The 21,283-nt window shown below is 67.2% G+C and overlaps 3 protein-coding genes across 4 annotated transcripts; 1 reads left to right on the top strand and 2 right to left on the bottom strand.

Moving 5' to 3' along the window:
* Positions 1 to 21: 21 nt before the first annotated feature.
* On the bottom strand, positions 22 to 10,193 carry RASIP1 (Ras interacting protein 1). Of its 2 annotated transcripts, XM_053968337.1 has the most exons (12): positions 10,108 to 10,193; positions 9,634 to 9,770; positions 7,899 to 8,527; positions 7,211 to 7,569; positions 6,030 to 6,812; positions 5,478 to 5,515; positions 5,235 to 5,386; positions 4,500 to 4,609; positions 3,517 to 3,757; positions 2,236 to 2,408; positions 1,376 to 1,523; positions 22 to 340 (listed from the first exon to the last, which is right to left on the bottom strand). In XM_053968337.1, the coding sequence occupies exons 2-12, from the start codon at positions 9,765 to 9,767 to the stop codon at positions 177 to 179; spliced, it is 2,931 nt and encodes a 976-aa protein (XP_053824312.1). In that variant the 5' UTR covers positions 9,768 to 9,770; positions 10,108 to 10,193; the 3' UTR covers positions 22 to 176. The 2 variants fall into 2 exon arrangements, with proteins under 2 accessions (XP_053824312.1, XP_053824313.1); XM_053968338.1 differs by lacking the exons at positions 22 to 340; positions 1,376 to 1,523 and having other exon boundaries at positions 2,386 to 2,471.
* Positions 10,104 to 15,038, bottom strand: LOC128802136 (basic proline-rich protein-like). The gene is made up of 2 exons (XM_053968353.1): positions 13,650 to 15,038; positions 10,104 to 10,349 (listed from the first exon to the last, which is right to left on the bottom strand). The coding sequence occupies exons 1-2, from the start codon at positions 15,036 to 15,038 to the stop codon at positions 10,104 to 10,106; spliced, it is 1,635 nt and encodes a 544-aa protein (XP_053824328.1).
* Positions 15,039 to 16,435: 1,397 nt separating this feature from the next.
* Positions 16,436 to 20,495, top strand: IL11 (interleukin 11). Its single transcript, XM_053968352.1, has 6 exons — positions 16,436 to 17,040; positions 17,629 to 17,693; positions 17,779 to 17,960; positions 18,064 to 18,150; positions 18,764 to 18,922; positions 20,328 to 20,495. The coding sequence occupies exons 1-6, from the start codon at positions 16,436 to 16,438 to the stop codon at positions 20,493 to 20,495; spliced, it is 1,266 nt and encodes a 421-aa protein (XP_053824327.1).
* The last annotated feature ends 788 nt before the right edge of the window (positions 20,496 to 21,283 follow it).

Raw genomic sequence — 21,283 nt, 5'->3', positions numbered from 1 at the left:
GCACCCCCCAGGACGCCGATGTCGCCATCACACCTTTATTTGGGGCAGGGGTCACACACGGAGACCCCTCCCCACCACCGGGGACCCCCCTCACCCCCGGGGGGGGATTTTGGGGGGGGGGTCCCCGGGAATCGGGGGGCGGTTCCGGGGGGGGTTTGGGGGGTCCCGGGGGGGTCTCAGGGGTCGGCGCCCCCCCCCTCGAGCTCCCAGAGGCGGCGGCGCATCCTGAGGAGGGGGCGCAGGAGCCCCCCCGGGCCCAGCGCCACCCCCGGGCCCAGGCGGAAACCGCGGGTGGGCAGCAGCAGCGGGGGGTGCTCGGAGAAACTCTCGAAAATGTCACCTGGGGGGACATTGGGGACACTGAGGGGACATTGGGGACATTGGGGGGACACTGGGGGTGCTCAGAGAAACTCTCGAAGATGTCACCTGGGGGGACATTGGGGACATTGGGGGGACATTGGGGACACTGGGGACATTGGGGACATTGGGGGGACATTGGGGACATTGGGGACACTGAGGGGACACTGGGGACATTGGGGGGACACTGGGGACATTGGGGACATTGGGGGTGCTCGGAGAAACTCTCGAAAATGTCACCTGGGGGGACATTGGGGACACTGAGGGGACACTGGGGACACTGAGGGGATTGGGGACACTGGGGACAGCCGGGACATTGAGGGGACATTGGGGGGATTGGGGACACAATGAGGGGTCAGGGGAGTGACAGAGGGAGCAGAGGGGTGACACGGGGTCACAGTGAGGTGACACAGGTGGCAGGTAGGTGACACAGGTGACACAGGTAGGTGACACACCTGTGGCCGCGGCGGCGCTCTCCTCGGGGCCGGGGCTCCATGCAGGGGGTGACAGGGGTGACACAGGGGGTGACACAGGTGACAGGTAGGGGACACAGGTAGGGGACACAGGTAGGTGACACAGGTAGGGGACACAGGTGACACAGGTGACACAGGTGACACAGGTGACACAGGTGGCAGGTGACACAGGTGACACAGGTGACACAGGTGACAGGGGGTGACACAGGTGACACAGGTAGGTGACACAGGTAGGTGCACACCTGTGGCCGCGGCGGCGCTCTCCTCGGGGCCGGGGCTCCAGGCGGGGAGTGACAGGGGTGACACAGGGGGTGACACAGGTGACAGGTAGGGGACACAGGGGGTGACACAGGTAGGTGACACAGGTAGGTGACACAGGTAGGTGCACACCTGTGGCCGCGGCGGCGCTCTCCTCGGGGCCGGGGCTCCATGCAGGGGGTGACAGGGGTGACACAGGGGTGACACAGGGGGTGACACAGGTGACAGGGGGTGACACAGGTGACACAGGTAGGGGACACAGGTAGGTGACACAGGTAGGTGCACACCTGTGGCCGCGGCCGCGCTCTCCTCGGGGCCGGGGCTCCAGGCGGGCGGCGCGGCGCGGCCCCGGCCCAGCCGGTAGTGCCGCAGGACGTGGTGCAGCTGCGCCGGCGACAGCGCCGGGAACTCGGCGCGGAGCCGCGCCCAGGTGGCCTTGGGGACACGGGGGGACAGTGGGGACACGGCGGGGACCCGGCCCGCACGGCCCTGCCGGGCGCTCTGCCCTCCCCAGGTGTGCCCAGGTGTGCCCCAGGTATCCCCCCAGGCGTGTCCCCAATGACACCAGGTATCCTCCAGGTGTGCCCAGGTGCCCCACGTCTCCCCAGGGGTGTCCCTGATGTCCCCAGGTGCCCGCAGGTGTGCCCAGCTGTGTCCCTAGATGTCCCCAGGTGTGCCCCCAGGTGTCCCAGGTGTGCCCAGGTGTGTCCCAGGTGTGTGCCCAGGTGTCCCAGCTGTGCCCAGGTGTCCTAGGTGTATCCCCAGGTGTGGTGTCCAGGTGTCCTAGGTGTGTGCCCAGCTGTCCCCGTGTGCCCAGGTGGCCCAGGTGTGTCCCCAATGCCCCCAGCTGTGCCCAGCTGTGCCCAGGTGTGTGCCCAGGTGTCCCAGGTGTGTGCCCAGCTGTCCTCATGTGCCCAGGTGTGTCCCCAGTGCCCCCAGCTGTGCCCAGGTGTGTCCCCAGTGCCCCCAGGTGTCCCAGGTGTGTCCCCAATTCCCCTAGCTGTCCCCAGGTGTGTCCCCAGTGCCCCCAGCTGTGCCCAGGTTTGTGCCCAGGTGGCCCAGGTGTGTCCCCAATGCCCCCAGGTGTGTCCCCAGTGCCCCCAGGTGTGTCCCCAGTGCCCCCAGGTGCGTGCCCAGGTGCGCCCACCTGCTCCAGGCAGCCGCGGGGCGTGCTCAGCAGGTTGGCAGTGGCCGAGAGCTTGCGGAAGAAGTCGCCGGCGATGTCGCCGAGGCCGAGGGCGCCGAGCCCGTCCAGCACCAGGTCCAGGTTGGTGCGGAGCCGCACGCCCACCCACCACTGGAAGAAGGGCCCCGCGCTGCCTGCGGGACGGGGACGGGGACGGGGACGGGGCGGGCTCCAGCCTTGCACAGCCTCTTACAGAGCTTTTACAGATTTTTTACAGAGTTTTTTAAAAGTATTTTTCGAATTTTTTACAGAGTTTTTGCAGGTTTTTTTCAGATATTTTTCGGATATTTTTCGAATTTTTTACGTGTTTTTTTCGGATATTTTTAATTTTCTTTGAGGTTTTTGGTGGGGGTGATTTTTGATTGATTTTGGGGGATTACTTTGGGGTGATTTTGGGGATGGTTTTGCGGTGATTTTGGAGATGGTTTTGGGATGATTTTGGGGATGATTTTGGGGATGGTTTTGGGTGATTTTGGGGTGATTTTGGGGATGGTTTTGCGGTGATTTTGGGGATGGTTTTGCGGTGATTTTGGGGATGGTTTTGGGGTGATTTTGGGGTTTTTCGGGACTCTCTCTGGCCCGCGGATGTCGCCGCTTCCGGCAGTTCCCGCCCGGGAACAAAGGCAGGAAATGGGGGGGGGAGGGGAGGGGGCGGGGCTGGGACCCCCCGGGGTCCCCCCAAAATCCAATCCTGGCAGTGACCCCCCCCAGGGACCCTCAGAGCCACCCCGAACCCCCCCCAAAACCCCCAATTCCCCCCCAAACCTCCCATTAAACTTCCAAATCCTGCTGCAAATCCCCCCAAACGCCCCCCCAAACCCCCCAAATTCCCCCCAAATCCCTTCTAAGCCCCCAAATCCCCTCCCAAACGCCCCTTTAAACCCCCCAAACCCCCCAAACCCCGCCAAACCCCCTCAAAACCTCCAAATCCCCTCTAAGCCCCCCAAATCCCACCAAATCCTCTCTAAACCCCCATATCCTGCCCCAAATCCCCTCTAAACCCCCCCTAAACCCCCCAAATTCCCCCAATCCCCTCTACGCCCCCCAAATTCCCCCTATATCCCCTCTAAACACCCCAAACCCCCAAATCCTCCCCAAATCCCCTCTAAGCCGCCATATGCTGCCCCAAATCCCCCTTTAAACCCCCGCAAACCCCCCAGACCCCCCTTTAGACCCCCAAATCCCCTCTAAGCCCCCATATCCTGCCCCAAATCCCCCTTTAGACCCCCCCAGGCCCCCCACCTTTCTCCATGAGGGTGTTGAAGAGCGAGGCGTTGGAGAAGAAGAACAGGTAGCCGAAGGTCTGGGACGCCAGGTCGGGGTGCAGGCGGCACTCGCGGGTGAGCCCCAGCACGGCCCCGAACACGGCCAGCGGCGGCCGCAGCCCCTCGGGGACCCCCCCCAGGTCCGGCCCCGCCCGCGGCTCCCCCGGCCCCACAAACGGGTTGGTGTCCAGCAGGGCGGGCAGGGCCGAGTACAGGGTCTGGGGAGGGGGGATTTGGGGTCACAGAGGGGATTTGGGGGGTTTAGGGGGGATTTGGGGGAGATTTGGGGGTTACAGGGGCAATTTGGGGGATTTAGAGGGGATTTGGGGGTTACAGAGCAGATTTGGGGGGGATTTGGGGGTTACAGAGGGGATTTGGGGGATTTAGAGGGGATTTGATGTCCAGCAGGGCGGGCAGGGCCGAGTACAGGGTCTGGGGAGGGGGGATTTGGGGTCACAGAGGAGATTTGGGGGAGATTTGGGGGTTACAGAGGCAATTTGGGGGATTTAGAGGGGATTTGGGGGTTACAGAGCAGATTTGGGGGGGATTTGGGGGTCACAGGGGCAATTTGGGGGGTTTAGAGGGGATTTGGTGTCCAGCAGGGCAGGCAGGGCCGAGTACAGGGTCTGGGGAGGGGGGATTTGGGGTCACAGAGGAGATTTGGGGGGGATTTGGGGGTTACAGAGGGGATTTGGGGGGATTTGGGTGGTTTAGAGGGGATCTGGGGGGGGTTGGGGGTGTTTGAAGGGGATTTGGGGAGGCTTGAGGGGGATTTGGGGTGGTTTGGGAAGGATTTGAGGGGTCTCAGAGGGGTTTGAGGGGTCGCTGAGTGGCTTTGTGGAGGTTTGGGGGGGTTAGAGGGGATTTGGGGCTGTTTGGGGGGTTTTGGGGGGTGCAGCCGGGTGAATTTCGGGGTTCTCCAGGTGAATTTCGGGGTGCCCTGCGGGGTTTTGGGGTCACCTTGGTCAGGTAATAGACGCTCTGCTGGAAGGTGGACATGATGACCTCGTCCAGCACCCCCAGGGCCTCGTCACAGCTCTCCAGGTCCCGCTCCAGCTCCGGGCACGGCCCTAAATCCCGGGGATTCACCCCAAAACCGGCATCAGCCCCCAAAACCCGGGATACACCCCTAAATCCCGGGGATTCACCCCAAAACCGGCATCAGCCCCCAAAACCCGGGATACACCCCTAAATCCCGGGGATTCACCCCAAAACCGGCATCAGCCCCCAAAACCCGGGATACACCCCTAAATCCCACAGGATTCACCCCAAAAGCCGGGATAAACCCCAAAACCCGGGATCAGCCCCCAAATTCCACCCACAAAAATCCCAGTAGGGCCCCAAAACGCCCTGGTGTGGCTGCAGAGCTGTCCCGGAGCCGCCCCAAGAGCCCTCCCAGTCCATCCCAGTCCCTCCCAGTCCCTCCCAGTCCCTCCCAGTCCCTCCCAGTCCATCCCAGTCCGTCCCAGTCCGTCCCAGTCCCTCCCAGTCCCTCCCAGTCCGTCCCAGTCCCTCCCAGTCCATCCCAGTCCCTCCCAGTCCATCCCAGTCCGTCCCAGTCCCTCCCAGTCCCTCCCAGTCCGTCCCAGTCCCTCCCAGTCCCTCCCAGTCCATCCCAGTCCAACCCAGTCCCTCCCAGTCCATCCCAGTCCCTCCCAGTCCGTCCCAGTCCGTCCCAGTCCCTCCCGGTGCCACCTTCGATGTCCAGCTCGCGCTCCAGGCCCTGCAGGTGGCCCTGGGCCAGGTTCAGCAGCTCCACGGCGTTGGCCAGCCAGAGCAGCAGCGGCCGCAGGTCCGAGCTGACCGCGGCCAGGTCCAGCGCGGGGGGGGGGTCCCCGTCCGGGGGGCTGGGGGGGACCCCGAAAGTTGGGAGGGGTCCCGGAGGAGTTTTGGGGGTCTCTGGGAGGAGGTTTTGGGGTGGTTTTGGGGGTCTCTCACCTCTCTGGCTGCCGGTCCCCGATTTCCTTGATCTTCTCCTGCCGGGAGAGACCAAAGGACCCCCTCAGTGCCCCAGTACAGCCCAGTATGGCCCAGTATGGCCCAGTATACTCCCAGTATCCCTCCCAGTTCAGCCCCTCCACCTCCCCCCATATCCCCCATTTCCCGCTATTCCCCCCAATCCCCCCGACATCCCCAATGCCCCCACAACGTCCCCAACGTGCCCCAAATGTCCTCGATGTCCCCACGGTGTCCCCGCGCTCACCCAGACCGTCTCCTGCAGCATCCCGGCCACTCTGCCTGTATCCCCCCAGTATCCCCCCAGTATCCCCCAATTCCCCCCGTCCCCCGATGTCCCCCCGGTGTCCCCAATATCCCCCTGACGTCCCCCCGGTGTCGCCGCGCTCACCCAGACCGTCTCCCGCAGCATCCCGGCCACCCTGCCCATATCCCCCCAGTATCCCCCAATTCTGCCCAATTTCCCCCATATCCCCCAATTCCCCCGATGTCCCCCCGATGTCCCCGATGTCCCCCCGGTGTCCCCGCGCTCACCCAGACCGTCTCCCGCAGCATCCCGGCCACCCTGCCCAGCAGCTCCGGGAAATGTCCCGCCGGGAACTCGCGGGCCGCGTGGTCCAGGCACAGCCCCAGGAGGAAGGCGGGGGCCAGAGCCCCCAGATCCTCGCCGGGATCCCCCCCCGGGGACCCCTCCCCCGAATCCCCGCCGGGACCCCCGCCCAGGTCGGCGCTCAGGATGTCCCTGAGCAGCGTCCCCTCGTCCTGGGGCCGGTAGCGGAGCTCGGCTCTCGGGCTCTCCAGAGCCTCCCTGAGCACGTCCCGCCGCTCCCGGGGGCTCCTCCCGCACCCCGCGCACCCCAGGACCCCCAAAATCCCCAGGGACGCGCGGGGGGGCGGCACCCACGGCGGTCTGGCCCCCTCCCCGATCCGGGGGTCCTTGTAGAGCAGCAGGACGTGCTCCCCCAGCCCCAAAAGGTCGCCGGGGTTTAGGGGCGCCCGGCGGAGCAGCGGGGACCCGTTGAGGGTGGCGGGGGCGCCCCGAAAAGGCCGCACGGTGGCGGAGGGGGGGTCCCCGCCGGGGTCGCCCCCTCCCCCGGGGGCGGCCTGCACGAGGCAGTGGCGGGGGAGGATGTCGGGGGCGCTCAGGAAGGTGTCGACCACTGAAAACGGCCCCGAATCCGATTTTTGGGGGGCGTCGGGGGCTTCGGGGGTGGGCGGGGGGGTTTCGGGGCACCCCCCCGGCTTGTCGGGGCCCCCCCGGCGCTCGGGGCGGCCGAAGATGTGCTGGGGACGGGTCATGACGTAAAGGACGAAGTCCTGGGGGGGGAGAAAAGGGGCTCAGGGGTTTGGGGTGAAAAAAGGGGGTTTGAGGGGTAGAGAAGGGGATTGGGAGGGAGCAACGAAAATGGGAAAATTTGAGGGGCCAGGAAAGGTTTTCTGGTTGGGTTTTTCTTGGGGTGGTGGGAAAAGGAAGCCCCTGGCAGGGTTTTTCCAGGGTGTAAAATCAGAAAAAGATTTTACTGATTTCCTGGTTCCAGCATTCCTGATTCCACCAAAGGGACTTTTACGGGTGGGGGGAGAGGTCAGGAAGAAAGGGGAGGGGGTTTTTTTTTGGAGCGTTTTTGGGGTGGTTTCGCTGGGATTGGGGGCTCATTCGGAAGGGCCGGGGGGGGGGGGGGTTGTCACTTTTGGGGGGGGTTTCTGGTTTTTCTCACCTCCTTGCTGTAACCCTGCAGCAGCAGGAAATAGGGGCGGTCCTGGGGGGGCTGGATCAGGCACTGCGACAGCAGCTCCAGGCTGGGACCCCCGTCCCCGGGGGGGGTCCCGGTGTCCGGGGGCGTCCCCGAGGCTCCCGGGGGTCCCGCGGGGGGGGTCCCGGCGGCGGCGTCGCCCCCCGCCAGGCTCAGGGCTTTGCGCTGTCGCCGCCGCGTGCTCAGGTTCATGTCGCTGATGCTGCGGCGCATGGCGGGGGGGGGGTCCCGGGGGTCCCGGGGGTCGCGGGCCGGGGGCGCGGGACCCCCCGAGGCCGCCCGGGAGCGGTTCCGGTGCAGGCGGCGGGGCTGGGGGGGCAGCCCTGGGAAAGGGGGAGGGGGACAAAGGGACAGGAACGGGGACGTCGGCGGCGTCCGGGAGGGGGACACCGCGGGAATGTGGGGAGGGGGCTTGGGGGGATAAGAGGGGGACTTCCCCCCCCCCCCACCCCAGGGGACATTCCGGGGGTGACAGTAACGGGGACACGACGAGGACAGGACCCCGCTTAATTATTTGGGGGCTTAGAGGGGATTTGGGGGGTTTAGAGGGGATTTGGGGGGTTAGAGGGGATTTGGAGAGGGTAGAGGGGATTTGGCGTCCAGTGGCCGCTCCAGGGTGGCCACCACCCCTCTGGGCCCCGTCGCCACTCACCGGAGCTGTCCCCGTCGTCGCCGTCCCCCGCCCTCTCCAGGTCCTGCCTGCGGCGGATCTCGAAGCGCCGCGACCACCCCGCCTTGGGCTTCCAGAGCTCCTGCAGCACCAGCGGCCGCTCCCAGTCGCCCACCTCGCGCAGGTGCTCGCCCTGCCACCCGCCCCCCGCGCCGGCGCCGCCGCCGCCGGGCCGCCCCACGACGTCGCAGAGGGCGAATTGCCCGAAGTCGTCGGGATTGAGCCCGTAGCGCTCCAGCGCCTCGCGGACGAGCTGGCGAGCGCTGGAGCGCGGCGTGGCCAGCACGCTCTTGTAGTTGGCCCCTCGGGAGATGGCCCCGCCGAAGATCTTGAGGATGCACGGCGGCTGCTGCGGGCCCGCGGCCGCGCCGCCCGCCGGGCCCAGCAGGTCGCCCGAGGGCTCGCGGAGCTCGGCCAGCTTCTTCTCGCTGGCCCAGCGGCTGGCGCTGGCGGCGCTGGCGGCGCCGGTGGCACCGGTGGCGCCGGTGGCGCGGTGGAAGAGGTGGGACAGGCGCTTGTGGCGGGGCGGCTTGGCTTTGGCGGCGGCGGCGGCGGCCGGGCGGGGGTCCGAGGGGTCGCTGGCGCGGCTGGGGGTGTCCGAGGAGGTGGAGCTGGGGCGGGAGAAAGGGGGTTCAGGGGGAAAAACGGGGGAAAATGGGGTTAAAGGGGGGGGAATGGGGTTAAAGGGGGGAAATGGGGTTAAAGGGGGGGAAATGGGGTTAAAGGGGGGGAATGGGGTTAAAGGGGGGGAATGGGGTTAAAGGAGGGGAAATGGGGTTAAAGGGGGGGAAATGGGGTTAAAGGGGGGGGGAAATGGGGTTAAAGGGGGGGGGGAAATGGGGTTAAAGGGGGGGAATGGGGTTAAAGGGGGGGAAAATGGGGTTAAAGGGGGGGAATGGGGTTAAAGGGGGGGAAAATGGGGTTAAAGGGGGGAAATGGGGTTAAAGGGGGGAAATGGGGTTAAAGGGGGGGGGGAAATGGGGTTAAAGGGGGGGAAATGGGGTTAAAGGGGGGAAATGGGGTTAAAGGGGGGGAATGGGGTTAAAGGGGGGGGAAATGAGGTTAAAAGGGGGGAATGGGATTAAAGGGGGGGAAATGGGGTTAAAGGGGGGGAATGGGGTTAAAGGAGGGGGAAATGGGGTTAAAGGGGGGGAATGGGGGGAAGCAGGATTTACTGGGGGGGAAAAGGGGGGGAAACGGGCGAAAATGGGATTAAGGGGGAAAAACTGGGGGGAAATGGGGTTGAAGGGGGGGATGGGCGAAAATGGGATTAAAGAGGGGAAAAAATGGGGGGAAATGGGATTAAAGGGGAGGAAAATGGGGAAAATAGGGGGAAATGGGATGGGGAGGAAATGGGGGACATGGGATTAAAGGGGAAAAAAACAACGGGAATTGAATTAAAGGTGGGGGGAAATGAGGAAAAACGGGATTAAGGGGGAAAAATGGGGGGAAATGGGATAAAGTGCGGGGAAATGGGGGGAAATGGAATTAAGGGGGGCAAATGGGGATAAATGAGATTAAAAGGGAAAAAAACGGGGGGAAATGGGATTAAAGGGAGGGGAAATGGTGGAAAAAACCCAAACAGGTGGATCTGAGTGGGGAAAGGGGGGGTTGGGGGGGAATGGGAGGAAAAAACGGGGGAAAGGGAAGGAAAAACCCCGAGCAGGTGGATCCAGGGAGGGCATCTGGGGGGATTCGGGGGATTTTGGGGTCGCACCGGACGGAGCCGGCGCTGGGCCAGCGGCGGCTCATCTTGGCCAGGCGTTTTTTGGGGGAGTTGATCCAGAGCCCCACGGGGAAATGGAGCTTCCCGAAGCGGGGCGAGCCCTCCTTGCGCTCCTCGGGAAGCATCGTCTGGGAAACGTGGGCAGAGAGAAGGGGCGACCCCACATTCCAGCCCCCGAACCCGCAAATTCCAACTTTCACCCTCCCAGAACCCCCTTTTCCCACCCGGTTTTTCCTCCAGGGCTCCTCAAACCCCTCCTGGGACCCCCCCAAACCCCCCCTTTCCACCCTTTTTTCCCCAAGAAAATCCTTTTTTTTCCCCCTTCAGGATCCCCCAGACTCCACCCGGGACCCTCCAACCCTCCCTTTTCCGCCCTTTCCCCCCCCTTTTCCACCCTTTATCCCCCCCAGACCCCCTTTTTCCCACCCTTTCCCCCCCCAGGGCCCCCCAAAAGCCGCCCCTTACCCCGGTGCCGGCTCCCCGCGGCCTCTGCGGTGCCGAATTCCCGAATTCCCGGAGAACTCCCCAGTCCCCGGTTTCCCGGGGGGGGCAGGAAGGGCCGAGCCGGGCCAGGAAATCGGGGTGGGGGGGCCGGGAAGGGCGGGGGGAGGGGACGGGCCGGAGCCGCCGGCACCGGGGGGATGGGGGGGAGGGGAAGGGGAGCCCCTCCCCCCAAACTGGGGGGTCGCGGGACCCCCGGGACTCACCTGGGGCAGGGGAAAGTGAGGGGGGGGCGCTGAGCCCCCCCCCCCCCAAGGCCACAAGGGTGACCCCAGACCCACCCAAGGGGTGCCCGGAACCCCCAGAGGGACCCCAGAGCCACAACAGAGAGCCCAGACCCCCTCACGGACCCCTCAGGGTGACCCCAGACCCCTCAGGGTGACCCCAGTCCACTCCATGTCCCCCCCGGCTGACCCCAGCCCCCTCCATGTCCCCTCAGGGTGACCCCAGACCCCTCAGGGTGACCCCAGACCCCTCCGGGTGACCCCAGACCCCTCCATGTCCCCTCAGGGTGACCCCAGACCCCTCAGGGTGACCCCAGACCCCTCCATGTCCCCTCAGGGTGACCCCAGACCCCTCAGGGTGACCCCAGACCCCTCCATGTCCCCCCCGGCTGACCCCAGACCCCTCCATATCCCCTCAGGGTGACCCCAGACCCCTCCATGTCCCCTCAGGGTGACCCTAGACCCCTCAGGGTGACCCCAGACCCCTCCATGTCCCCTCAGGGTGACCCCAGACCCCTCAGGGTGACCCCAGACCCCTCCATGTCCCCCTCAGGGTGACCCTAGACCCCTCAGGGTGACCCCAGACCCCTCCATGTCCCCTCAGGGTGACCCCAGACCCCTCAGGGTGACCCCAGACCCCTCCATGTCCCCTCAGGGTGACCCCAGACCCCTCAGGGCGGCCCCAGCCCCTCACGACCCCCCCGCAGATCCCCCTCCCTCAGAACCAGGCCCCGCCCCCTCTGCCCCACGCTGCACACTGATTGGCCGAGATTTTCCCGCCTCGACGGGCGCAAGCCAATCAGAAAAAGGGAAGGCGGGGGGCGGGGCCCGAAGGTTTTGGGCGGGAAGAGGATTGGCCAATCAGAGCGCGCGTCTTTTGGTCACACCCCCCCCGAAGCGTATTTAAATAAACCACGCCTTAAAGCCACGCCTCCTCATCAGGGCCACGCCCCCTCATCGTAGCCACGCCCCCTCCAAACGGCTCCGCCGCGGTCCTAAAGCCCCCCCCCCCCCCCACCAAAAAAAACCAAAATCTCCCCAAAACCGAGCCCTGGAGCCCCAAAATCGACCTCAACCCTCAGAAAACGCCTCAAACCGGCATCAAAACCCCCTGAGACCCCAACCCAACCCTTCCACCACCCCTGGAGCCGCAAAACAGCCCTCAATTCCCCCCCAAAACCCCCAAACTGGCCCCAAAACTGCCCCAGCGCCCCAAGAGCGGCCCCAATCCCGACTCCGCGAGCCCCAAAATTGACCCCAAGCTCCCCAGAAGACCCCAAAACTGTCCCCAAACCTCCCCCGGAGCCCCAAAAGCGGCCCCAAACCCCTGCCCGGACCCCCCAGGTTCCCTCCGGACCCCCAAAGAATCCGTCCCAAAGCCCTCAGAGTGCCCGTGGCGCCCCCGGAGGCGGTGACAGCGTCAGGGACATGGCGGTGACAGCGCCACCTCGCCCGCGCGTGCGGGACGCGGTGGTGACAGGGACGGTGGCACCTGGCGCGTCCCGGTCAGGACACGCCGGTGACAGCGGCGGTGACAGCGACAGTGACACAGTGACAATGACACAGTGACAGCGACAGTGACAGTGGCAGTGACAGTGACAGCGACAGTGACAGTGACACAGTGACAGTGGCAGTGACACAGTGACAGTGGCAGTGACAGTGACAGTGACAGTGACAGCGACAGTGACAGTGACAGTGGCAGTGACACAGTGACAGTGGCAGTGACAGTGACAGCGACAGTGACACAGTGACAGTGACACAGTGACAGTGACAGTGACAGTGACACAGTGACAGTGACAGTGGCAGTGACAGTGACAGCGACAGTGACAGCGACAGTGACAGTGACAGTGACACAGTGACAGTGGCAGTGACACAGTGACAGTGGCACAGTGACAGTGACAGCGGCAGTGACAGTGACAGTGACAGTGACAGCGACAGTGACAGTGACAGTGACAGTGACACAGTGACAGTGGCAGTGACACAGTGACAGTGGCACAGTGACAGTGACAGTGACACAGTGACAGTGACAGTGACAGTGACACAGTGACAGTGACAGTGGCAGTGACAGTGACAGCGACAGTGACAGTGACAGTGACACAGTGACAGTGGCAGTGACACAGTGACAGTGGCAGTGACAGTGACAGTGGCGGTGACGGTGGCACAGTGGCACAGTGACACAGTGACAGTGGCAGTAGCAGTGGCAGTAGCAGTGACAGTGGCGGTGACGGTGGCACAGTGGCACAGTGGCACAGTGGCACAGTGACAGTGACAGTGACAGTGGCAGTAGCAGTGACAGTGGCGGTGACGGTGGCACAGTGACAGTGACAGTGACACAGTGGCACAGTGACAGTGACAGTGACAGTGGCAGTAGCAGTGGCAGTAGCAGTGACAGTGGCGGTGACGGTGGCACAGTGGCACAGTGGCACAGTGACAGTGACATTATCAATGACACCGGCAGTGCCACCCGCTCTCCCGTGCCACCCCCCAGCGCTGCCACCGCCGCTGTCCCCCGTGTCCCCCCTCCCGGCCTCGCCAGCGATGCTGGGGACGCTGCCACCCCCCCGGTGTCCCCCCCGTGTCCCCCCCGCCCCCCACATCCTGCCCCGCGTCACCGCCTGACGCACGGCCCGGCCCGGCCCCCCCCCCCCCCGGGCCACCCGGGGCGACCGCGGTGGCCACCGATTGTCCCCCCCCGGCCCCCAAAGCCGCCCCGGCGCTCCCGGGGGGGGCCCCGCGGGACAGCGCGGGGGGGCTCCCCTTTTCCAGGGGGGGTTTTCCCGGGAATTGGGGGCGGGACGGGGGTCCGGGAGGGTCCCGGTGCTGACGCAGCGCGGCGGGGCCGGGGGGGGGCCGGGGGGGGCCCTGCGGCCGCCCGGGGTTTCCGCTGACGCCAGCGGGGCCCCCCCGCCTCCTTTAACCCCCCCCAGATCCCCCCCGGGCGCTTCCCGGACCGCGGGGACGGCACCGGGACCCCCCCGCGACCCCTCCCCACGCGCGGCGTGTCGCCAGGCTCGGGGGTGTCGCCAGGCTCGGGGGTGTCGCCAGGCTCGGGGGTGTCCCCGCGCTCGGGGGGTGTCCCCGTGCCCGCCCCGCCCCCCGCGCCGCGGCCACGCCCCCCGGGACCGCCCCTCCCCCCCGTTTTGTCTCCCCCCGCCCCCCACGGGGGGTCCCGGTGCTGACGCGCGTGGGGCGAACCGGGGGGGGGGGGGGCGCGGTGAGACATCCCGGGGGGGGGGGGGGGGCTGAGTCAGAGCGGGGGGGGGGGCCCGGGGGGGTCCCCACGGCCACGCGCGAGGGGGAGCGGCGGGGGGGGACGCGGCGCGGGGTCGGGGTGCCCCCGGTGCTGGCCCGGTCCGGTCCAGCCTGGTCCAGGTGCGGCCCCGGCTCAGGTGCGGGAGCGCGGGGTCCCCCCCGGTGCCGGGAGCGGCGCGGTCCGGACGGCTCCCGGATCCCGCTGGGGCCGGGCGCTCGGTACCGGTGCGGATTCGGGCTCCGGTGCCGGTTCCGGAGGCGGGGCCGATCCCCGCTCGGGACCGGCTCCGGGATGACCCGGTCCCGGTGCGGCCCCGCTCCCGGTACCACCCGGGCCGTTCCCTCTACGGCCCGGGCCAGGTTCGGGGCCGATGCCGGGACTCCCGGTCCAGGTGTGACCCTGCTCCCGGTACTCCCGGTCCCGGTGCGGGACAGGTCCAGATGCGGCTTGCTCCAGGTTCGGGATCGGTCCCGGTGCCCCCCTCGCTCCCGGTACCCCCGGTGCGGGTTCGGTTCCGCTCCCGGTACCCCCGGTGCGGGTTCGGTGCCGCTCCCGGTACCCCCGGTGCGGGTTCGGTTCCGCTCCCGGTACTCCCGGTGCGAGTTCGGTGCCGCTCCCGGTACCCCCGGTGCGGGTTCGGTGCCGCTCCCGGTACCCCCGGTGCGGGTTCGGTGCCGCTCCCGGTACCCCCGGTGCGGGTTCGGTTCCGCTCCCGGTACTCCCGGTGCGGGTTCGGCCCCGCTCCCGGTACCCCCGGTGCGGGTTCGGCCCCGCTCCCGGTACCCCCGGTGCGGGTTCGGTTCCGCTCCCGGTACCCCCGGTGCGGGTTCGGTGCCGCTCCCGGTACCCCCGGTGCGGGTTCGGTGCCGCTCCCGGTACCCCCGGTGAGGGTTCGGTTCCGCTCCCGGTACCCCCGGTGTGGGTTCGGTTCCGCTCCCGGTACCCCCGGTGCGGGTTCGGTGCCGCTCCCGGTACCCCCGGTGCGGGTTCGGTGCCGCTCCCGGTACCCCCGGTGCGGGTTCGGTGCCGCTCCCGGTACCCGCGGTGCGGGTTCGGTTCCGCTCCCGGTACCCGCGGTGCGGGTTCGGTGCCGCTCCCGGTACCCCCGGTGCGGGTTCGGTGCCGCTCCCGGTACCCCCGGTGCGGGTTCGTTGCCGCTCCAGGTGCGCCCCGGCCCCCCCGCCCCAGGTGCGCCCCCGGTGCCCCTCTCCGGTCCCCGACCCCGCGGCACCGGCCCCGGTCACCGCCGCCCCCCCGCCCCCCCCCGCCGCTCCGCGCCGCCGCAGCCGGTGCGCGGGGGTCCCTCGCCGTCCGGGGGGGGTCCCGGGGGGGTCGCGCGTGTCCGGGGGCCGCCGTGGGGGGTTTCGCTCCCCCCGGGCCGTTGCTGAATGGAAAAGCCGTGACTCAGGATGTGTCATCGGCGGCGGCCGCGGCGGCGGCTCCCGCGGGGTATAAAGGGGGCGGGCGGCGCGCCGGGCGTCACGCGGGGACACCCGGACACGCGGACACTCGGCCCGGCCGCTCCCACGCCAGGGTCCCCCCACACACGCCCCACGCGGGTGGCGCCGGGGACGCGGCCGTGACGGGGGGGACGCGGCGGGGAGGGGACAAAGTGTGAGGGGGGGGCGCGAGAGAGAGAGAGGGGGAGAGAGAGAGTGGGAGTGGGAGCGTGTCACGGCGCGTGGGGACCGTCCCGGCGCGTGGGGACCGTCCCGGCGAGTGGCAGCGCGGGTGGCAGCGGGAGCGCGTGTCCCGTCCCGTCCGTCCCCACGAGCGCGCCGGTGGCAGCGGGGACACGGCGAGTGGCAGCGTGGCCGTGGGAGAGTGTCACGGAGAGCGGCGGCGGTGTGACCGCGAGTGTGACAGAGGCGGCGCGGCCGCGGCGGCGGCGTGTCGCGGCGCGTGGGAGCGGCCGTGAGCGGGTCACGCCGCGTGGGTGAGCGCGTGTCCCCCCGCGCCGCGCCGCCGCCGCCGGTGACCCTGCCGCGACACCGCCGGCGCGACCCTCCCGTGGGAGCGGGGCCTCGAGCGCGCCCGTGGGCGCCGGCGGGGCCGAGTGCGACCCCCGCCGCCCCCCCGCCCGCGCCCCCCGCGCTCCCGCGTGGGTCCGGCCCCCGCCGAGCCCCGTGGGGACCCCGCGGAAGAACCCCCCCGTCCCGCCATGACACGTAAGTGCCGGCCGCGGACACGCGTGGGGGGGGGGACGGCGACCGGGCGACCCCCGTGGGGAGGTCTCGGGGGCGATTCCGCGGTGCGTGGGGTGGGGGGGGGGTGTCCGCGGGTGGATCCCCTGCCCCGCACCCCGCGCGCCCCACACGCCCCACACCCCACGGGACCGGGCGCGTCCACCCGCGTGGCCCCGGGCCACGGGCAGCTGCGGCCGCGCCTCAAACCGCAAACGGCCCCGGCGCACCTGCCCGCCCGCGGCGGCCGCGCCCCCCCCGGGACACGCGTGGGGGCGGCGGGCCCGCGGCGGGGGGGGGGGGAAAGCACGCGTGGGGTTGCCCAGGTGTGAACGCGGCGGGGTTCGCTTTGCGGGGTCGGTGCGGCGTTTTGGGGGGGGGGGATTTCGGGGATACGGGGGAAGCAGAGGGACCCCCCGCCCCCCGCTGTCGTCCCCCCCCCACCGCCGCGGGTGGGCCCCCCACGCGCGGGGGCTCCCGCAGGTGCCGCCGCCGCCGCCCCTGACTCAGCCCCGCATCAAAGTTTCCAGCCGGGACCGCACAGGACGCGCGGCCGCCGCCGCCCCCCGCCCGCAGCCCCCACCCCATCCCAACCCCCCCCCGGCACCGGCCGCCAGGAGCCGATCCCGGGAATGCCCAAACGCCCCAAAAAGCGCCGCGGGAACCCCGAATTCCGGGAGCCCCGAATCGCTCGGAGAACACAAAGCCGGGCGAGCGTGGTTTGCACAAAAACGGAGCCCCAGACCCCGCGGCTCCCGGGAGTCCCGAACTCCGGGAGCCCGAAATCCCGGGAGTCCGAGGAATCCCCGTTCCCGGGAGCCCCCGGCGCCGGGAGCGCCCGGTTTTCCCGGTCCCGGAAGCTCCAAATCCCGCAATTCCCGCCGTCCCCAAGTCCAGGAGTCCCGAATTCCGACAGCCCCAAAATCCCGGGAGAACCAGGTTCGGGGACCCCCAAATCTCTGCAATCCCCGCAATTCCCGAGCCCAAGAGTCCCAATTCCCGACAGCCCCAAAATCCCGGGAGCTCTGGAATCTGGGAGCGTCCAATTCCGTGATTCCCGCGATCCCCGCGCCCCGGAATCCCGAATTCCGGGAGCCCCAAATTCTGAGATCCTCGAATCCCGGGAGTCCGAGGAATCCCCATTCCCGGGAGTGCCCGGTTTTTCCCGGTGCCGGGAGCCGCAAATCCCGGGATTCCCGCCATCCCCAAGTCCGGGAGCCCCAAATTCCAGGAGCCCCAAACACCGAGAGCCCCGACATCCCCAACGCCGGGATCCCGGCGAAGTCCCAGCCCCGGGAATCCCGGGATTCCGACCATCCCAGGAGCCCCGGGGCTCTCCAGTCCCGGGAGCCCCAAATTCCCGGGAACTCCGGGCGGGAGCACCTGGATCCTTCAGCCCCGGCTCCCCCAGGACCTCCGATCCCGGGATGGAGCCCCAAATCCCGGGATGCAGCCCCAAATTCCCCGCATACCGACAATCCTGGCAGTCCCGACAATCCCGGGAGCACCGGGACTCCCAAATCCCCGCGGTCCCCGGGATCGCCGAATCCCGGGAGATGAAGGATCCACGTGATCCCCATCCCGGACTGTCCCGGGAACACCGGGAGCCCCAAAATCCCCTGGCCCCGGTATTCCCGGGATCGTGCAGCTCCCGGATTCCCGGGAACACGGGGATCCTCCAGCTCCGGGAATCCCGGAATCCCCGGGAAAAGCAGGAACCGCGTCCCGACATCCTCGGGATCCCCGGGATGCCCGGCATCCTCCGTCCCCCCAGTCCTGAGCCCCGGGAGTCCCGGGACGTCCCCAGATCTCGGGATTCCGGTGGCCCTCAAATCCCGGGATTCCCGGGATCCCCCGTGCCCGAATCTTCCCCCAAACCCCGGGATTCCCGTGGCCCCCAAATCCTGGGATTCGCCCCAAATCTCCCCTCCCGAGACCCCCGGGCCGGCCCCCGACGCGTGTCCGTGTCCCGCAGGGGCTCCGTGGCGGGCGCTGCTGGCGCTGCTGGGGCTGTGGCCGGGGCTGTGGCCGGGCCCGGGGCTGGCGCTCGCCCCCCGCCCGCGCCCCCCGCCCACGGACACGCGCGGGGACCTGGACAGCGTCATCAACCTGGCCAAGGCCCTGCTGGGCGACACCAAAGCGTTCCTGGAGCTCCTCGTGGGTACCCCCCGCCCCCGCGACCCCCGCCGCCCCCGCCGCCCCCGCGTGTCGGGGGCGGCGCGGCGCGGGCTGACCCCTCCCCCAACTCCTGTCGCGACAGAAGTCGCGATTCCCGGCCGAGGGGGAGCACAAGCTGGACTCGCTGCCCGTGCTGGCCATGAGCGCGCTGGAGCTGCCCAACATCCAGGTGGGGGCACCGGGGGTTCGGGGGGCGCCGTGGGGTCCCCGTGGGTCTGGGGTCCCTCGTGGCTCGTCCATGACCCCCCCCCCGGGTCCATTTGAGCCCCCCCAGCCCATCCTGAGCCCCTCCCTCCCATTTCCCCCGATCCCCTTGAACGCCCCGAACCTTCCTGAGCCCCAAAAACCCCCGAACCCCCAGACCCCGGTGCCCACCTGTCCCCCTGTACTCACCTGTCCCCCTGTACCTCCCTGTCCCCCTGTACTCACCTGTCCCTGTGCTCACCTGTCCCCGGTGTCCCCTGACCCCCCAGTGCCCAAAAACCCGCCGAACCCCCAGACCTGTCCCCCTGTACTCACCTGTCCCCTGTACCCCCCTGACCTCCGGTGCCCCCTGACCCCCTGTCTGTACCCACCTGTCCCCTGTACCCACCTGTCCCCTGTACTCACCTGTCCCCCTGTACCTCCCTGGCCCCCCGGTGTCCCCCTGACCCCCCTGTACCCCCGTGACCCCCGGTGACCCCTGTCCGTACTCACCTGTCCCCCCTGTGCCCCCCTGACCCCTCGATGCCCCCCTGACCCCCCGGTGCCCCCTGACCCCCCGGTGCCCCCCTGGCCCGCAGGCCGCGGCGCTGCTGCCCCGCCTGGGCTCGGACCTGCTGCGGTACCAGCGGCTCCTGGAGTGGCTGCGCCGGGCCGGGGGCGCGCTGCGCGGGCTGGAGCCGGAGCTGGCGGCGCTGCGGGGCCGCCTCGAGCGCCTGCGGGGCCGCCTCGATCACCTGGTAAGGTGTGAGGTGTGAGGTGTGAGGTGTGAGGTGTGAGGTGTGAGGTGTGAGGTGTGAGGTGTGAGGTGTGAGGTGCGGTGTAAGGTGAGGTGTGAGGTGTGAGGTGTAAGGTGTAAGGTGTGGTGTAAGGTGTGGTGTAAGGTGTGAGGTGTGAGGTGTGAGCTGTAAGGTGTAAGGTGTGGTGTAAGGTGTGAGGTGTGAGCTGTAAGGTGTAAGGTGCGGTGTAAGGTGTGAGGTGTGAGCTGTAAGGTGTAAGGTGCGGTGTAAGGTGTGAGGTGTGAGCTGTAAGGTGTAAGGTGCGGTGTAAGGTGTGGCGGGGCGGGGCTGGGGCGGGGCCGGGACTCGAACTCGCGGCCCGAGGGGTGCGGGTGTGGGCGCGGCTTGTGGGCGTGGTCTTGCGATGGGCGGGGCTTGTGGGAAGGGGTTCTCGCGGTGTCCCCAGCGCAGGTGGCCCCGTGATCCCCCCCAGGTGTGTCCCCGTGTCCCCCCAGGTGTCTCTGTCCCCGTGTCCCCCCCAGGTGTGTCCCTGACTCCCAAGGTGTGTCCCTGTCCCCCCCAGGTGTCCCTGTCCCTCCCCAGGTGTGTCTCTGACTCCCCCAGGTGTGTCCCCGTGTCCCCCCCCAGGTGTGTCCCTGTCCCCCCCAGGTGTGTCCCTGACCCCCGCCAGGTGTGTCCCTGAGCCCGTGTCCCCCCCAGGTGTCTCCCTGTCCCCCCCAGGTGTCTCCCTGACCCCCCCAGGTGTGTCCCTGAGCCCTCCAGGTGTGTCCCTGACCCCCCCAACTGTGTTCCTGAGCCCGTGTCCCCCCCAGGTGTGTCCCCGTGTCTCCCCCCAGGTGTCCCTGTCCCCCCCGCAGGTGTGTCCCTGACTCCCCAGGTGTGTCCCTGTCCCCCCCAGGTGTGTCCCTGACTCCCCCAGGTGTGTCCCTGAGCCCGTGTCCCCCCCCAGGTGTGTCCCTGTCCCCCCCAGGTGTGTCCCTGTCCCCCCCAGGTGTGTCCCTGAGCCCGTGTCCCCCCCCAGGTGTGTCCCTGTCCCCCCCAGGTGTGTCCCTGACCCCCCCAGGTGTGTCCCTGACTCCCCCAGGTGTGTCCCTGTCCCCCCCAGGTGTGTCCCTGACCCCCCCAGGTGTGTCCCTGAGCCCGTGTCCCCCCCCAGGTGTGTCCGTGACTCCCCCAGGTGTGTCCCTGTCCCCCCCAGGTGTCTCCCTGACCCCCCCAGGTGTGTCCCTGAGCCCGTGTCCCCCCGCAGGTGTGTCCCTGACTCCCCCAGGTGTGTCCCTGTCCCCCCCAGGTGTGTCCCTGTCCCCCCCAGGTGTGTCCCTGACTCCCCCAGGTGTGTCCCTGTCCCCCCCAGGTGTCTCCCTGACCCCCCCAGGTGTGTCCCTGAGCCCGTGTCCCCCCGCAGGTGTCGCGGCTGTCGCTGCCCCGCCCCGCCGCGCCCCCCCCGGCCCCGCCCCCGCCGCAGGTGTCGCCGTGGGGCGCGGTGCGCGCCGCGCACGCGGTGGCGCGGGGGCTGCACCTGTACCTGGACTGGGCGGCGCGCGGGCTCGTCCTGCTGCGCCAGCGCCTCTGACCCCGCCCTAATTTATTCTAATTTATTCGCCGCCCGCCGCCGGTTAATTATTATAATTAATTATTGTAATTATTGATTAATATTGTCGTTATTTTATTGTTTTTATTATTATTTTTATTGTTATTTTTGTTATTATTATTTTAATTATTATTTTAATTGTTATTTTATTATTATTTTATTATTTTTATTATGGTTTTTATTATTTTTATTGTTATTATTGTTATTGTTTTCGTTGTTATTATTGTTATTATTTTCGTTATTATTATTATTATTGTTATTATTGCCGTTATTATTATTATTATTTTTTTTTTATTATTATCATCCGGGCCCCCCACCCCCGCAAAAAAAATCCTATTTATTTTCTCGGGATGGTTTTTGTAAAAAGGGGGCGGGGGGGAGGGGAAATGGGAAAATAAAGGAGATTTTTGGAAAAAAAAAAAAAAAAAAAAAAAGTCGGCCTCGGGGACGTGGGGGAGGCCGGGGGCGTCGGGGGGATTTGGGGACATTTGGGGATTTTTGGGACATTTGGGATATTTGGGGGATTTGGAGATATTTGGGGACACTTGGGATATTTGGGATATTTGAGATATTTGGGGACATTTGGGGTTTTTTAGGATATGTGGGATATTCGGGACATTGGGGACATTTGGGATATTTGGGATATTTGGGGGATATTTGGGATATTGGGGATTTTTGGGACATTTGGGGACATTTGGGGACATTTGGAAGATTTGGGACATTTGGGGATTTTGGGGACATTTGGGGACATTTGGGGATTTTTGGGTTAT

This window comes from Vidua chalybeata, chromosome 34, assembly GCF_026979565.1.
Source record: "Vidua chalybeata isolate OUT-0048 chromosome 34, bVidCha1 merged haplotype, whole genome shotgun sequence".
Taxonomy (NCBI): Eukaryota; Metazoa; Chordata; class Aves; order Passeriformes; family Viduidae; genus Vidua; species Vidua chalybeata.
The sequence above is the reverse complement of the archived record's forward strand: the minus strand, read 5'-3'. Positions and strand labels throughout refer to the sequence as shown.